The sequence below is a fragment of the Marmota marmota genome, unplaced genomic scaffold (genome assembly GCF_001458135.2).
Source record: "Marmota marmota marmota unplaced genomic scaffold, marMar, whole genome shotgun sequence".
NCBI lineage: Eukaryota > Metazoa > Chordata > Mammalia > Rodentia > Sciuridae > Marmota > Marmota marmota.
This window is the reverse complement of record NW_026005963.1, coordinates 1-18,419: the sequence shown is the minus strand read 5'-3', so window position 1 is coordinate 18,419 and position 18,419 is coordinate 1. Positions and strand designations below refer to the sequence as shown.

Here is an 18,419-nt window from a genome sequence, read left to right as displayed (position 1 = left end):
GAAAGATTTTATAAATCCCATGTTTGACACCTACTCTCCGGAGTTTCTTATTAAACTGGTCAGCACTACAGCCCACATATCAATGTTTTTGTGCCTAATTCTGACAATTAGAGTCACTTTTCTATTAAAAATCAGGGAAACATAGACAAAAAGATTGAACTCACTTGTCCAAAGCATACAGCAAGTTCACAACAGTACAGGGGGTGTGTCTCCACCTCAATACCTCTCCAAAGAGCTCATCATGTCCACACACACACACAAAAAAAAAATGTTGGGAGTACACTGGCCAACTCTTTCCCATGGCTTACTCCAGAAGCTTCCCAGAGAGTGAGAGAGACAGGATTCCAGGAGGCACCTTAGTGATCAATGGGCCTCGCCATATCAGGGAGTAGGGCAGAGCCTAGGAAAGAATAGAGGCTGCATGTGGGGATAAACTTTGCACAGCATATGAAGCCCTGAGCCTCCTTCTTCCCAGATATGCCTTGCCTAATTGCACAGATGCTAAAATGCTTGCTCAACTATTTAGGATCTTCTCCTATTTTATATCTCCCTTTCACATGGTTTTGGAAGTCTCATGCTTTGACATTTGTTGTAAATTTCTTCTGCAGTTTCCAAACTAGCCCAGGGTCAACCATGTGGAATTTGAGCCTGTACAGGCTACAGTGTTCATTTTACAGATTTCCACTTAGTTCACCTTTCCAATTCTCTTTAGAAATAACTTAATTTTCCTTTTGTTGTCATATCTGCATTAACTCTTCACATATTGATAATGGTTATGATAAAGAAAGTTTCTTCTGATTCCAATACCTGGTGCATCAGTGGATCTACTTGAAATGATTGTACTCTCTTTTGACTCCAAGTCACAGGGCTCCAATTTGTCTTCAATGCTTTATACGACTTCATACAAAATACACAGGAAATGGAGCCTAATTTCACATGGTTTCTCTCAGAGAAAGTGTAGGCCTCTCCTCTACCTCCATTAATGAAGCTGATCAGGTAGGTTCCTTAGAGAAAACTCCCAGCTTGGGCTCTGTCTCAGTTCAATGTTCAATCTGCCTGTGATCTCCTCGACCTCTGATCTTTAGCTCTGCCACTACTTTTTAATTTTCCATTTCATTTCAGATGGATTTTAATATTTTACTTACAGCTTGAAACTCAATACTGCCAGTTTGGAAGTGATGATGTACAGAACCAACACTATCCCCAAACCAGGTGCTCCATGTAAGAACAAACTAGGGAGGAGAGACCTGTCACACCCTGTGGGGAGAGGACCCCCAGAGCCACTGGGAAACCATAGGAGGTTCCAGGAATCCCCCGGGCCAAAGTGAAGGCATTGTAATTTATGGAATGAGTTTGGACTAATTAGAATCAGAATGAGAGTAACTGGAGTTGTCAAAAATATGGGGACATGATTCCAATCAAGATCCCCCTCCAGATGTGTCCAGGGAACTTAGAGAAAAGTTTAGACCTCAGATCTTCCTAGATTGCTCCCCCTTTATTCCAACAGGGAATAAAGTAAAATTTACAGACAGGGGACAGGTTCTGCTGGGGAAGCCACACTTCTGTGTTCTCCAATGGGATCTTGTCACTGTTCTACAGACATTAAAATTACACTCCTGCAGAGACAGAACTTAAAGATGTCTTTTCCTTAAAACTCAAGGAGTTCAAACAGTTTTGAGCTCTTCTCAGCTGCAAAGAGTCCTCCTTGCCTCAGCCATCTGGATGAGTGCCTCTTTGTCTTTAGGTGCACAATCAGAGTGCAGGTGGGTCCAAAAAATGCTGTGGAAGGAGGGAATTTGAGCCTAGTACTGAGATTTCTGGTAGCTGCAGAGGAGACATCAGCTATAACGGTTGTATTGAGCCCAGAAGACTGTGCTCTGCATGGTGCAGTGAGAATATTTTCTTCTAACAATGCTTGATTCTTTAAATTAGATTTTCCTAAAGTTCATAACTTTCTTCATAAGACATATCAAGTGATTTTAGGTTTTTAATTTATTTTAATTTAATGAGTTCTAGTAACATGACTTGCATGCAGTATGTCATCTAGAGATTTTAAATAATATTTATTTGTATACATAGTATCAGAAAAATCATAAGTTTTAAATATTTACATAATTTTAATCATATATTCGATGTGTAGCATTTACTGATATGATTGTTTGTGATTCAAAACTGGAGATAATAGGATGATTAGAAAAGTATTTTCTGGGTTTTCTCCAGGCACTACATGGAGAAAGACTTGTTTTGTTTAAGAGTATATCAAGTTGTTGGGGCTGGGGTAGGGGCTCAGTGGTAGAGCACTTGCTTAGCACATGCAGGTTGCTGGGTTCAATCCTCAGCACCAAATAAAAATAAAATAAAGGTATTGTGTCCAACTACAACTAAAAACCAAAAATATTTTTAAAAACTGTACATTAAATGCATACATCAGGAAACAGTCTAAGATTTTCCTGTTCCTAATACAGAAATTCACTTTTAAAAACAATTTTCCACTGATCTTAAGGCAATGAACAAACAAACCCATGAATTTCTGAATATGATTGCAAACACATGGCACAGGACACTCCTGATTTTCATTACTCCTGTTTGCAGAACTGCAGATATTTGATCACACTGAACTTAATGTCATCTGAAAGTCTTGAGACACAGGTAATTAAAATATTTCATTCAATGAGTATTATGTTACTTGGTTTTTATAAGGATCAAATGTCTGAAATGAATTAAAGCAGATACTGTATGTTACAGGAATTATGTGATAGAATGCATTCTTTTTGGTTTTGTTTCATAATACAATTTTTGAAAGAAGGAAATTAAAAAAACATTTTTTCTATTTTTTGGGGGGAGGTACGAGGGATTAAAGCCAGGGCTAGGGTTAACAACTGAGAAACATACCCAACTATTTTATTTTTATTTATTTTTTATTTTGAGGCAGGGTCTCACAAATTTGCTTAGAACTATGCTACATTACTGAGATTGGCTTTAACTGGTGATCCTACTGTCTCAGACTCCTGTGCCTGGCCTAGAACAATTTTTAGAAGTTATATATCACAGGTTAATATGGATCCATTTAAACTTATACTATAAAGTGCCCATAGATACTTGACTTATGTAAAACACATTTATAAGAATGGGCAAATGCCATTTATATGTACATACATGTCACAAAATAAGAGAGCTATATTCTAGTGATTCAATATGATCCATAAAAGCTGGAACACATATACATATTAGATTCCCAAATTTCTTTTTTCTGGAATTATCATGGGAGACAACTCCCAAACTCTGAATGAGTGAATGGAAAAAATTTTATTTTACCTAATCATTACTTGGTAGAAAAATTGTCATTTTTCTAGTGGTGGTAGAGAGTTTTCATTTTCCACAAATAGTGCATGTTGGCACTCATGCCTTGAAACTGAAAGTTTTATCACACAGAAGCCAAGAACACAAAGACTTTCTATATCAATAATAAGAAAGGGAATTAGATAGATGGTGGGTAAGGAGTGCAAAAAAAAAAAAAATAACAGAGCAAAGTTTTATAGCAAATAGGGTGATGAGGCTATAATGATGACTTATAAAATTCAAAATACCAGAGAAGAGTTTGCAGGTTTCCAATATAAAAATGATAACAAATTGAGAAGATGGAAATTGCCCTGATTTGATCACAACAAACTCTACACACATCTTGGATTATAATGCTAGGTCTCATATCTAAGTACAAACAGCAGATTCCAATTTAAAATTAAACTAAAGAATCAACACTTTGATGTTTTAACTTAGTTTCTACAGATTTTTAAATGATAGCTCATGTTCATAAATATTTTATATTTCTGCTTTCTCTTTTATCTTGGGTTATATATAGACCTATATGTACTACAAAGCCATTTGGCCACACATGCATGATTTTGTGATGACTGTTATTTTTCAATATATGGCTGGAAATGATTTAAAATACATATGTACTACTATTTCAGACTCTTGAATTAAAGCACAAACATGCCTTGTATAGAAAAACTTCCATTGGTAGATCAACATCAAATTTTCTGTATCAAGTTTATGCTTAGGTGTCTGAATTGAAAAATTGCTTACTTCTTTGAGATGATAATCAAGACTTTTTTAAAGGTCCATTCTTCATGCTTTGTTCAGATGATTTCTTTAATGAGAACCTTACAATGAAAGAACTTGGAATCTATTTTGACTGTGACTTTAGTTACCATACTAATTACAGTTGTCTTAGTAGAAAACATTAGAATATATTCCTGCTAATATTTGGTAACTGGAATTGGCTCACTTATGATAGTTATTCTGGTGGTGAGAGTAACAGGTATGTAAGATACATAGCTATAATGGGGATTCAAACTCAGTCCTAAAATGCCACCAAAGATCTTTCTACACATATTTTTAAAACATTCTAACATTGTGAAAAAATCTTGAGGTATCCACAGAGATAGACATTATTAAAAGTAATAATGAATTACATATCCCAAGTAATATAAATGAGGAACTGCATACTTAAAACACATTTGGCCAATATTTCTAGAAGTAATTATATGTCAGAAACATTTACATATTTGGTACTTCATCTTCTTGCACACACAATACCTTTAGAATTCACGTAATAGGACTGCCCATGTTTCACAGATAAGATGATCACAATTCACCATCAAAGACAGCTTGAGGTCACATTTGAAACCAATGGAAGGTAACAGATACAAATTCAAACAATTTGTCATACAGTGTGTAATTCTCAAAGTTGGCTCAGTTGATGTATTAAAGATGTTAGGTCTGGTTATAAACCAGTATAAAAAGATTGCACCAAAATAATATATCATAGTCTAAAACTACTCTATTGAGATTCATTTCTTGAGAGAGATGGTATTTTCTACTATTATGCAATCCTCCCATTTGAATTCACCAAAATTGTGGCATTTTCAATATGCACTTGGGACTTCATTGAGGAGAGAAAGATGAAAAACCAATAAGACACTATTCCAGAAGACTTCAAGATAAGATTATAATTGAGAACTTTTAAAATAATATATAGTAGTTCTGGATGGATAGGAAAGCTGATGTACAGTGGGAACTCAACAATTGTTATGCAATTAACACCTGATTTGGTAATAATAGAAAAAAATGACACTTGGCAGGTGTCAGAAAAATTTTGAATGCTGTAGTGGGAAAAGGGTTTGTTGGGGTGAATCCACACATTTTCTGATGGTAATAGGATAGGCTGAGATTCATGAATGTGATATTATTTAAATAAAGACTTTTTCTTCTTTGCCTCCAAAGATATATATATATATATATACTCTGTGATTCCTTGCTCAAAGGATGAAAAATACCAACCAATTATATGATGTTTTTACCATAAGAAATGCATTTTTCTCTGAAGTTGGCCTTGGGATCTCAGCCAACACCATCCTCTTTCTCTTCCACAACTTCACATTTCTTCTCCAGCACAGGCTCAAGCCCACTGACCTGATCATAGGTCTCTTGGCCCTAATCCACATAGGGATGATGATAATTTTAGGGTACATAGCTGCAAGTGTCTTTGTGTCTCAGGATTTTGGGGATGACATCAAGTGTCAATCAGTTATCTACTTGTACAAGTTTATGAGGGGCTTCTCTATTTGCACCACAAGCCTGATGAGTGTCTTCCAGGCCATCATCCTCAGCCCCAGAAGCTCCTTCTTGGCCAAGTTCAAACATAAATCCCTACAGCAGACCCTGTGTGTCCTTGTTTTCCTGTGGGCCTTTAGTGCTCACTTCTCATTGTCTTGTACTACCATTCCCAATGTGACCTCACATGGCCATGTATTTATTACTCAATCCTGCACAATTTTACCCATGAGTTACTTCCTCAGGCATTTATTTTCCGTATTAGGTGTATTCTGGAATGTCTTTCTTATAGGAATCATGGCCATCTTGATTGCTTACATGGTAGCTCTCTTGTATAGATGCCAGAGGCACGTCCAGCACCTTCAAAGCACCAGCCTTTTTCCAAAGGCATCCCCTGTGCAGAGGGCCACCTGGACCATCCTGCTGCTCATGAGTTTCTTTGTGCTCATGTACTGTTTGGACAGCATCTTCTCCTCCTGAAGATCTATGTGGAAAGATGACTATGTATGCTTTTATGTCCAGATGGTGGTGGCCAATGGCTATGCCACAGCCAGTCCTTTGCTGCTAATCTGCACTGAAAAATGAATTATTAACTTCTTAAAATCATTTTAGTTAAGAGAGCAAAAATTTAAGTACTGATGATAGATAAGTTCTCCTAATGTGCCAATACACTGGCTTCCGAACAATAAATCATGTCATACAATAAATGCTCTCTGGATTATGGGAATATGGAGATATGCATGTTTTGTTAAATCTGTTAGAGACATGTGAATAACAAAAGTGTCATAGAAATGTCAATGCTTTACCTCTTTGAGATAACACAAGGGTCCAACATATCTGCCTGGTGTCAGCAAGTGATTCTTATAAGGAAGGTGTGTGTTAGCCACTATAAACATATGGAGAGTGTATAGCCTGTTTTAGTAAGTGGTTTAAATGAGATGTATTTTTTCCAACTAAATATGTCAATATTTACTGCCATGAATTACCACCTGAACCACCAGTTGTTCTTTTACGGATATGCTAAAATGAATGGAATGTAGGGATTTAAGATATCATATATAAACCGGTTCTCATAATAGCATTATTCACATTACCCCTGATGGAAACAACTCAGTGTCCAAAAGCATATGAAAGTATAAGCAAAACATGACCTCAGCATATTATGGGATATTATTCATCCTGTATAAGAACAACAAAAATTGCATGAGACAGTAATTCACAAACCATTCAGACATTATGGCATGTGACCTCTCAGTCACAAATTATCCAATGCTGTAAGACGGTAATGTAGAAGACAGAGCTGAGATTAGAAACACATACAGACGGAAAATAGAATGGTAGTTACCAGGAGCTGAGGAAAGGTGTCATTGAGGATTTCTTATCTGATAGCAAAGAAGGGACAGATGGAAAGATTTCAGTGAAAGACACCAAGAACAGAATGGAGGAATTGCTTTGGGTACTTCTATTACACAGTAAGATTGGTTAAGACAACCTAAAGTCTGTTTACACAAAAACAATTAACAGCTGAAGAGATGAAAACATTTATTACCATGATTTGATTATTACAACTTATGTTACTTACTGAATTTCCATAATGTTCCACATAAACATGCATACATATATCTTTAAAACTAGTTTGTAGTAACTTTATAAATAGCTATAAAAAATTCACTGAAATAAAAATAATTTTATATCTTATGATTCTAAAGACGCCAAAATATAATTTGTACAATTTTCTAACAGTTTTAATGTATTTCAGTGAATTGTGTCCTACTCATTTGGGGAGGGGATGGTGCCAGATGTTGAACCCAATGTTGATTAGCCATTGAGCCACATCCTCAGGCCCTTTTATTTTTATATTTTATTTTGAGACAAGGATTAAATAAGTTGCTTAGGCTCTTGATAAGTTGTTTTATACTGGCCCCAAACTTGTGATCCTCCTGTCTCGACCTCTCAGGTAGCTAGGATTAGAGGTCTGGGCTACCTTGCAATTTATCCAAGGAAGGAGGAAGAGTTCTTTTTATAGATTCAGTTGAGCAACAGTCTCTGTTGCAGTCTTTCAAGAGTATATTGACGTAAGTAGCAATCATTTCTGCATTTTCTGGGCAACATGTTTCTTTTCCTCATCTCTCTTTCCCCTCCTTATTTTGAGGTCAAAATGTCAATTTCACATTGTAGAGAAATACATCAATAATTGCTGATTGATAACTCATGACATGAAAATTATGTATCTGCATTACTGTCTTAATTAGAAAAAGGAAAAAATATTAGAGCTGCATTTCTAAATACATGTCAATATTTTATGACACTGAATGCTTCTAAAGATGAACTGTGGGAAATGTTGCAATGTCATATACCTTCTATTCTACTGCCTCATAATGTTATTTCTCTTTTCTGATAGGCTTGCCTTTAAAATTATTACCTAAGTAACACAATTGAGGACTGGTTCAGGTAATTGTAGAAAGATTATACATGTACATCAGCTAAATAATGAAATAATCAAAATGAACAATAGCACTGCCTCTAGCTGGGGATGTGGCTCAAATGGTAATGCACTCACCTGGCCTGTGCAGGGAGCTGGGTTTGATCCTCAGCATCACATAAAATAAAATAAAGATGTTGTGTCCACCGAAAACTGAAAAATAAATATTAAAAATTCTCTCTCTCTCTCTCTTTAAAAAATAGCACTGCCTCAATTAATGATTATGCTACATTAGTTAAATGATGGGATGTTGTGGCATAGGACTTGCAGAGGCCTATGAGTGGAGGAAGAGACGGAGATACAAAAAGACCCTTCACAAAATAGTTCTAGAGACAGCATGAAGATATCTGAAAATATGCTCAACAACACATGTCACTGGGAAAATAAAATTAAAACTACTGGAATATCCCAATAACCACTCATAAATGGCACACACTCACAAAAAAACACAATAGTAACAAATACTGTTTGGTGGCAGAGCACAGGAAGGCTTCTTGGTTGTTGCTGAAGTGCCAAATACAGTCTTCTGGGGGGGAAGCATTTTTTTATCCTTAAAAATGTTACCATCTGGGACTGGGATTGTGGCTCAGTGGTAGAGTGCTCACCTAGCAGGGCAGGACCCAGGTTCAAGCCTCAGCACCATTTAAAAAAAAGGCATTGTGTTGTGTCCATCTACACCTAAAAAAAATAAATATTAAAAAAAATGTTACCATCTGATCCAGCAATCACACTTACAGATTTTACCCACATTACTTGTAAACTTATGCCCACAGAAATGGTGTATGTTGCTGAAGGCTTGGTCCTTGTCCCTAACGACAATTGAATTAAGGAGTACATGGTTTTGAGAAAAAAGGAAAAGCAGGTATATTATTTCTTTTGTAAAAAAAAAAAAAAGATGCACAGTATACTCCAGTTTGAGAGGCTGTGATGCTTCTCATTACATCAACATGAATTTGTGTAGCTTGATAATGATACAAGGGAACAAGTTTTTGTTGTTGTTGTTTTGTTTTGTTTTTTGTTTTGTTTTTTTCATACTGGTGATTGCACCCAGGGGCTCTCACCACTGAGCCCATCCCAACCAAATTTTGTATATTTATTTAGAGACAAAGTCTCACCAAGTTGCATAGCACCTTGCTTTTTCTGAGTCTAGATTTGAATTCAAGATTCTCATGCCTCAGCCTCCAAGACATTGGGATTATAGGCATGAGTCACAGTGCCTGCTAGAACAAGTTTTGTTGTTGTTATTGTTGTTGTTTGTTTGTTTATTTTTGTAAAAGCTACTCAAAGACTGCCTCTGCCTGATATTCCCTGTATGAGAACTATGATCCCCTTGGTAATTTGGGAGACAGCCACTCCATAGGTCTTCTGGTGCCATTCTTGAAGGCTGAATGACTTGGTTCCTGTGGTGGGTGTATGCTCAAGGCTGTCTGGGTCTAGAAGGGGAAAAGAAAACTTTGTTCCTAGCCTCCCAAATTAGGAGGAGAAAGGGAGATGAGGAAAAGAAAACATGTCCATTAAAAAAAGGCTTAGTGGCAGAGCAGCAAGGGCTCTATTCAAAGCATGACTTACAACACTACTATATATGCAAGTGTTGACAGCACCTTTATTCACTAACACTGTAAATTGGAAGAAATACAGATATTCTTTTGCAAATTAATGGAGAAGCAAATGTACTTTCCAAGAAATTTTAATTCAACAAAAAAAGAGTAGCCTATTGATTAGCTCAAAAATAAAAATAAATGCAGTTTACTGAGTAAAATAAGCCAGGATGCAAAGGGTACTTCTTTTATTCCATTTATATGACCCTCCTGAGAAGGAGACAATATAGAATAGACTTGGGGCTACTGATTTTCAGGGTTGTACAAAAGTGTAGCCCTTCAATAAAAAGTGGATGTGGCCTGGCATCCTGTGCCTAGAGTCCCAGCTACTCAGGAAGCTGAGGAAGGACAGCATAAGCCCACAAGAGTGAGACCAGACTGGGCATCACAGAAAGACTCTGTATTAAAACAAAACAAAGCAAGAACCCAGAGACAATAAGACCAACCACCACCACCACCACCAACAACAACAACAACAAAATACTGAGGCCACTTTCAAGGTGAAGCAACTCTTTTGCACTATGCTGGAATCACCTGCCATTTTTCAAAATAATGGAATTCATTTTACAAAAACCTGAACTCTAATGTGGGAAAAGCAAAAGAAAAACTTTAAAATGGAAGTGAGCTGAGGAACTCTGACAAATGCTGTTTGAGCTGGAAACTGTAAGACCATAGATAACATCTGAGGTCATGTACACCAACATGTGCTCTAATAGATAAGCAAGCTTGTTACAGAAGCATTGATTAAGAATTCATAAACAGCTCTTAGAATAAAACAAATATGTATATGGTGGTTAGTGGTCACGGGACTGTGTGCTATTAAGTCGAGACTGAAACCTGCTGCTCTGCATCATGGTCAGAGACATCAACATGAACTTGTGTAGCTTGATAATGATTCATGTGAATAAATACAAAAACAAAGAAGCAAGTGTCTAAATGTTACAGTTAGTATATATACAGACATGGCACCCAGTTCTTGTAAAGGTGGTCCAGAGTAGTGACACATAGTGCCCAGGTCTTGGTTTCTGTTACAAAACAGAACTAGTGAATGGTGTCAGTAGGAAGAAGAGAAAGTGTAGGTCCACACCCCACAAACAACAATGACATAATAATTTATAGACTAAGATACTTTCATGAGAAATCCAGAATCCACTTAAGTTTCTGTACCATGGAATAACACAAACCAGAAAATATTTATGATTTCTATGATTAGAACCAGTCAGGGCTGAATTCTCTTTCCTCTAAGAAAATGTCAGCAAAATAGAAAAAATTGATGAAATTTTACCTAAACACACTGGAACAAAAAGAGAGATGCAAATCAACTAAAATCAGAAATAAAAATTAAGACATCACCACCAGGTTTACAGAAATAAAAAAGGATAATGAATGAAGGAAGACTGAGAAATATTGCATGCAATCAATTAGTTAATTGGGAAGAAATCAAAAGGAGATGAAGCAAGATGCAGAGGCAGAATGGCAGAATTGATCCTTGTCTAATCTGCCATCTTTATTTATATCAATAGGTTTCATTAGGTCATTGGCATCTGTAGTACATTATTATCCCTGTGTCATTAGGCAGGTTAAAGAGTTAGCAACACCATGCAGCCTATTCCTCAGATACATATTATAGTTGCAATGTGCAATGTTGGGAGCTTTGTATAGCTCTCAAGACAGTCTGCTGTTAAAGTTATTTTTGCTTAGACAGGTTCAGGCACAGTGGAGCTTTGTAAATCATTGAGGTTTTCTAACAAGAGAGAATTCCCAGGAGCTGAGTGTCTGAGATCAAGGGCAAGACGGATTTTTATAAGATATGAAAAAATTGAGTCATAAAATGGAGTGCACATTTGTAATTCCAGCCACTCAGGAGCTTGAGGATAAAGAATGATAGGTTATCTCTTTGATGTTTCTTGTTTACTTTCCTGTGGATGTAGCTCAGTGATGATGTACCCCTGTGTTTAATCCCCATTAATTTCTAAAATCTAAAAATATATGAAAAAATTTAAATATTATATATTCTATATATAGAATTGAAGAGATCAAATACATTTTCAAAAGTTCTAAAGAGGGTCCATTATTTTGTGGGTTTACTGGTGAAGCCTATTAAACTTTTGAAAAATTAATACAAATGCTTATCAATCTTTTCAAAAGCATAAAAGAGTAGGGCATATTTCCTAATTTATTCCATAAGTCTATATTATTCTGATACCAAAAAAGTGGTAACATCATTATATATTTGTCAAAATCCATAGAATATTCAAAACCAGGACTAATATAAACTATAAACTTTGATGGATAAAAATGTGCCAAAAAGAATTTATCTTATGAATGCAAGGGTGGTACAACATAAAAAAAAATCAGTAAATGTAATACATCATATTAACACAGAAAATAAAAAATCTCAATGATAATTTCAGCTTATATGAAAAAGGCATTTGACATAATTGAAGATTTGTTCATTTTTTCTTAAGATTTATGAAAACTAGATAAAAGAAGGGAACTTTCTCAAAAAGATAAAGCAGGTTTATAAAAAAAACCCACAGCTAACATCTTTCTAAATAGGGAAATACTAAAATTGTTTGCCCTCATATGCAGAAAAGGAGAGGTATTCCCTCTTTGACCTCTGCTGTTTAATACTATACTGATAATTCTAGGTAGATCAATTAGGCAAAAAAAAAGAAAGAAAGAAAGAAAAAGGAGATATCCAAATAGATAGGAAGAAGTAAAACTATCCCTGTTTACAGTAATATGATTCCATATATAGAAAATGCCAAAGAATCTGAGATAAAAAATAGCATTGCCAAAGGCCGGGTGAGGCAGCACATGCCTTTAATCCCAGCAGCTCATGAGGCTGAGTCAGGAGGATTGCAAGTTCAAAGCCAGCCTCAGCAATTTAGTGAGGCACTAAGCAACTCAGTGAGATCCTGTCTTTAATAAAAAATCCAAAATAGGGCTAGGGATGTGGCTCAGTAATTGAGTGCCCCTGAGTTTAATCCCTAGTATCTCCCCCCGAAAAAATACCACTGCCAAAGCCAATGTAACAAATTTAGCAAAATTACAGATTATGAGATTAATACTCAAAAGATCATCTGTTTTGTATGACAATAATGAACAATTTAATACAAAAATTAATAATTTCACTTATATTTGCATATAAAAATAAAATGCATAAAAATCTAACCAAATAGAAAATCTTAGACTTCAAAAAAATATTAATCATTGCTCAAAAATTAAAACATTTCACAATATATAACAAGATATCCCATGTTCATGAATTAGAGTAGTTAATTTTGCCAAGAGAGGAATGCTAAACAAAATAATCTACAGAGGGCTGGGGCTGGGGCTCAGCAGTAGCATACTTGTTTGGCATGTGTGAGGCACTGGGTTCAATTCTCAGCACCACATATAAATAAATAAAATAAAGGTCTATTAAATATAAATATATATATATATTCTACAGATCCAATGTGATCTTTGTCAAAATCCCAACTGCACTTATTTTTTCAGAAATGGAAAAGCTGATCATCAAATACAAACCAAATGGCAAAGTGCCACAAATACCAAAAATAAAATGTTTTTGAAAGAAAGTCAGAGAACACATACTTCCTGATTTCAAAACTTACTATAAAGTTATAGTAATCAAAACAGTGTGGTACTGGCAGAAGGACACACCAATGGAAATGGTACATAACCCAGACATAAACCCATGCATCTGTGGCCAATTGCTGAGTATGCTCCAAGCCATCACTCATATGATGACACATAATTGCTACATTTCTGCTTGATTTCACCAAGAAACATCTGAGAGATTGCTCTCAAATTCATGGCTTAAGTTAAGTCATGCTGGTACATACATGATAGTGTACAGTAATTTTATAAGTTAATAGTATCAATTATCTGTATTTTGCCCAACAAAATCTGGTAACATTTATCACCATAAATTATCATGTAATCCATTAACTACACTTCTATGTGCACAGCAGAAAAAAATGAAAATATTATTTGTACACCTATGTTCATAATAGCATCATTTACAATAGCCAATGTTAAAAACAACACAATGTACATAAGTAGATGAATCTAGAATCAAAATCTGGCCTGGAAATTTTTAGCTTTCAATTACAAAAAGTCATGGCACACCATTCACCATAGAAGAAGCTTTAAGACTCTGTATCAAGTAAAATGTGTTACAGAAGAAAAAAAAAATGTCATAATCTACTTTGAGAAGGTAGAGTTAGATTCTTCTCATTTATAGTGTCAGAAAACAGACTGGCAGGTTTCAAAGATTCAGAATAAAAGACAATGGGGATTTTTTTAAATTAGATTAAAAGCTAAAAAAAAACATTTTTTTAAAAAAAAAGTATTACCCATATGTCATGTGTACTTTCCATAATAAAAATATAAATTAAAAAAAATACTCCAGATGTTTCTCAGTGGTAAAGCATTCTAGTGTTCAATTCCAAGTACTAAATGTCTCAAATGTAAAAAAATTAAGCATGAAAAATAATCAAATTCATAGAAATAAACTTAACAAAGGAAGTGAAAGACTTTAATACTGAAAACTATATCATGTTGAGGAAAATTAAAGCAGTTACAAATAGTTGGGAAAACATCCCATGTTCGTGGATTGATAGAAACAATAGGTTAAAATATCCTTACTACTCACAGAAATCTACAGATTCAATAAAATTCCCTTCAAAATTCCAGTAGGGATAATTTACAGAAATAGAAAAACAATCCTAATCTCCATATAAAGCTAAAGTCACCCAACTAGTATTTGAATGTGTCCTCTGGAATAAGAGGAATTTGATTCTGGAATAAGAGTAAACATGCAGACCAATGAAACAGAAGGAAAAGTGGAGAAATAAGTGCATACATACACAACCACCCTTTCACGAGATGTCAAGAATGTATAATGGTAAATTTAAGCCTTTTATACTTCTTTTGATCAATTCAACAGACAGTGCTGGCAAAACTTTATATCCATATACAGAAGAAATTAAAATGTTATCTAATACCATTCTAAGCAACAAATTCAAAACAGATTAAAGACTGAAATGTGGCACCTGAATCTACAACACTCCTAGAAGAAAATATAGTAGATACATTTACCAATCTCTCCTTATCCTTTTACAACTAATGTGTTAGCTATACTACTGATTTTATAATTACACAATGTATCCATGTATCAGAATATTACACTGCACACCATAAATAGTTGTCATTTTTATCTGTCAATCCAAAATTTATTTTATGTTTTATATTACATTCATTTATTTGTTTATTTAGTGCTGGGGCTCAAACCAAGGGTTATGCATATGCTTGTTAATCCCTCTAGTACTGACCTACACCCTCAATCCAATCCAATTTTCTATTTAATCTAAGAAAAAGTATTAAAAGAAACAAAAGAGGTATGGTGGCGTACTTGCAAACCCAGGGACTGTGGCAGGAGGTTCAAGACCAGACTCAGCAACTTAGCAAGACCCCCCCACACACACACACACACACACATATTTAAAGACTGGGGATGTGGCTCAGTGATAGAGTACCCCTGAGTTCAATCCTGGTACTGCAAATAATAATATATAATAATATATTATATGATAATATATAATATAATAATAATAACAATACATTCAGAATACATAGGAAGTTCCTAGAACTTAATGGCAGTAACCTAATAACTTATTTGAAAATGGGCAAAGACAGATAGCAGATGATCCATGGCAATCATTAGGTATGTGATCTTGAGAAAAGTACTTCATTTCCCTATTCTGAGTTTTCTCATTTTTAAGATATAACCAGAATATTTAACCTAAGTATTACCTATTGCTATAAATTTATTGTGTTATCATCTAGACAGAATGCATTCATGTGTGTAAAATGCTAAAAAAAAAGTACACATGCTACATGATTTTTAAATACTTATTATTCTCCTGTTGATATCTCAAATTCTCAAGAGCCTACCTTGTATGTCAGGGGCAGCTAAAGAGATCACAGACAGAGCCAAATCGTGGTGGATTCAGCCACATGTGATAGTGCACACCTGTAAATCCATGACTTCTGGAGGCTGAGACAGGAGTATTCCAAGTTAGAAGCCACACTGAGCAACTTATTGAGACTCTATCTCAAAATGAAAAGTAATTGGTTTGGAATGTAATTCAATGGTTAAGTGTCTCTGGGTTCAATCCCCAGTACCAAACAAAAACATACACACACACACACACACACACACACACAAACACACTCACAAACACACATAGTAGCTTTGGCTGTTCTCTTCTTCTCAATAGAAAAGCTCATAGTTTATCTGTAGACCCAGTGTTGAGAAAGGTGTTCTTATAATTCACTCCTTTTTTACCTTAGTGTTTACTTTTGTGCCTTAAATAAGAATTTGTTCCTTGTCAACAGTTTTTTCATATTCTCCTTTACTTTTCCCTGACTGTGGATTTCAGAAATAAGTATTGACAAAATAAACTCATGAATAAATTAGGGTTTTTTGCCATAAAAAAAGTGGGCAAAGAGACTGATTAGACATTTATCACAAAGAAGGCATATAAATGGCCCAAAGAGTAATAAAATGCTATCAATTACTCATCAGGGAAATGTAAAATCAAAACAAAAAAACCTAAAAGTAATATATCATAACCCTTATTTAATCATTACATATTATCTTCACAAATTTTAACCTTATCTTCTACCCAATAAATACAATTGTAATTTATCAATAAAACAATAAAGAAATCCCACCATGTGACATAATTTCCTACTTGTTATGGTAACTATGACCAGGAAAAAAAAAAACTAAAGATGATGACTGTTGAAAAAATGGTAGATAAATTGTAATCCTTTTATATTATTGGCAGGGATATAAAATGGTACAGCATGTAGGAAAATCAGTATGAAACTGGCATTAAAAAATAAAATGGGCCAGGCATGGTGGTATACACTTGTAATCCCAGTAGCTCAGGAGAATGAGGCAGGATGATTGCAAGTTGGAGGTGAGCCTCAGCTACTTAGAGAGACCCTAAGCACCTTATTGAGATGCTGTCTCAAAATAAAAACTAAGGGTTGGAAATGTGGCTCAATGGTTAAGTGTCCCTGGGTTCAATCCTTGGTACCAAAATAAATAAATAAATAAATAAATAAAGTAGAATTAACATGTTTCTGTGATCCACCTTCTCCGCATATGTATGAGTGAACTACAATCAGTATCCCTATGAGATATTAGAACTCCCTGTTTAAGACAGATTAACAAGAGCCAAAATATCCAAACACCTTATGTCCACAGACAGATAGTTAAGGAAGACATGGTATGTCATTTGTTAGGTATAATGAAGGAAATCTAAAGGACAATTATATGTTGTCTTAAAAGGCACTCTGTTATGCCAGGTTAGTTTGTAATTTCTCTCTTATCTTCTATTTGTGTCTGTGTTGATCATCCAGGTTGGCTTAAGTCAGGCCCAGATGTGCCAGGAGTCAGACAGAGACTTGTGCTGGGATAACCACCCACTCAGATCAGAGTTCCACTTCTAGCATCCTGTCTCCTCTGGATTCCCTTCTATATTACCACTGTCAGGCCACTTCATGGGAAAGATAAAAGTGCTAACAGGAAATAAATGGGAAATAAAGCCACTCAGGATACCTCTCTCAGATTTTGACACCAGAGAGTCTTAAAGAAAGCCTAAATATTTGATATCATTTAGAAATATAAGTATTTCTAAATATTTGCCAAAAAAGCCTAAATATTTAATATCTGTGTTTATTATTCATGTGGTTATTAAAATATTTGAAATGGTATTGATCATGTTTTTTTTCATCAGCATCTACAGAACATAGGCTTTGAGTGTTCTATAATGTAAAATTCTCCACCCATATTTAGCTAATTACAATCCAGGTAATTCTTGAGAGTAAATTTTCATTTCCTTTTTTTTCTGTTTTGAATCAGTAACATCAGATATTTGAGTCACGTGTAAATTAAACTTGAAATCCCAGTGAGCTTTAAGGAAAACTTTCATTGACACTGTATCCAAGCTATATCCTCTGTCACCTGTCACCCACCCTACTCTCATCTTTAATATCCCTCTTAAAGTTGGCTGCCACTTCCCATAGAAAATCTGCTGTTTATCTAATCAGCTGTTGAAAATTATGTGAACTGTCCCACTCCACCAGATATCTGTCCCACCCCAAAAGGTGAATACCTGGTATCTGGGCTATCACAGGGGAATACAGAATTCCATTTGCTTTATAATCTAGTTTTATTTATTTTTATTGGTTGTTCAAAACATTACAAAGCTCTTGACATATCATATTTCATACATTAGATTCAAGTGGGTTATGAACTCCCATTTTTACCCCAAATACAGATTGCAGAATCACATCGGTTACACATCCACATATTTACATAATGCCATATTAGTAACTGTTGTATTCTGCTACCTTTCCTATCCTCTACTATCCTCCCTCCCCTCCCCTCCCATCTTCTCTCTCTACCCCATCTACTGTAATTCATATAATCCAGTTTTAAATAACCCTTTATATTTGGACTTTCAGATTATACCTATTCTTGTAATTATTTCTACATATGTAAATTAATTTTTATCTTAATTATCCAGAAGTTAGGAGTCCTTCATACTAACTATCCTGCCCTACAATATGCAGAAAAAATATTCATATCATTCATGTTAAGAAACAGGATTCTCAGACACGTGTGACATAGATAATAG

The 18,419-nt window shown here is 35.0% G+C and overlaps 1 protein-coding gene across 1 annotated transcript; it reads left to right on the top strand.

Moving 5' to 3' along the window:
• The first annotated feature begins 5,514 nt into the window (after positions 1-5,514).
• On the top strand, positions 5,515-6,096 carry LOC107161039 (vomeronasal type-1 receptor 90-like). The gene has a single exon (XM_015507571.2). It carries the CDS (start codon positions 5,515-5,517, stop codon positions 6,094-6,096), a length of 582 nt encoding a protein of 193 aa, XP_015363057.2.
• Positions 6,097-18,419: the final 12,323 nt, after the last annotated feature.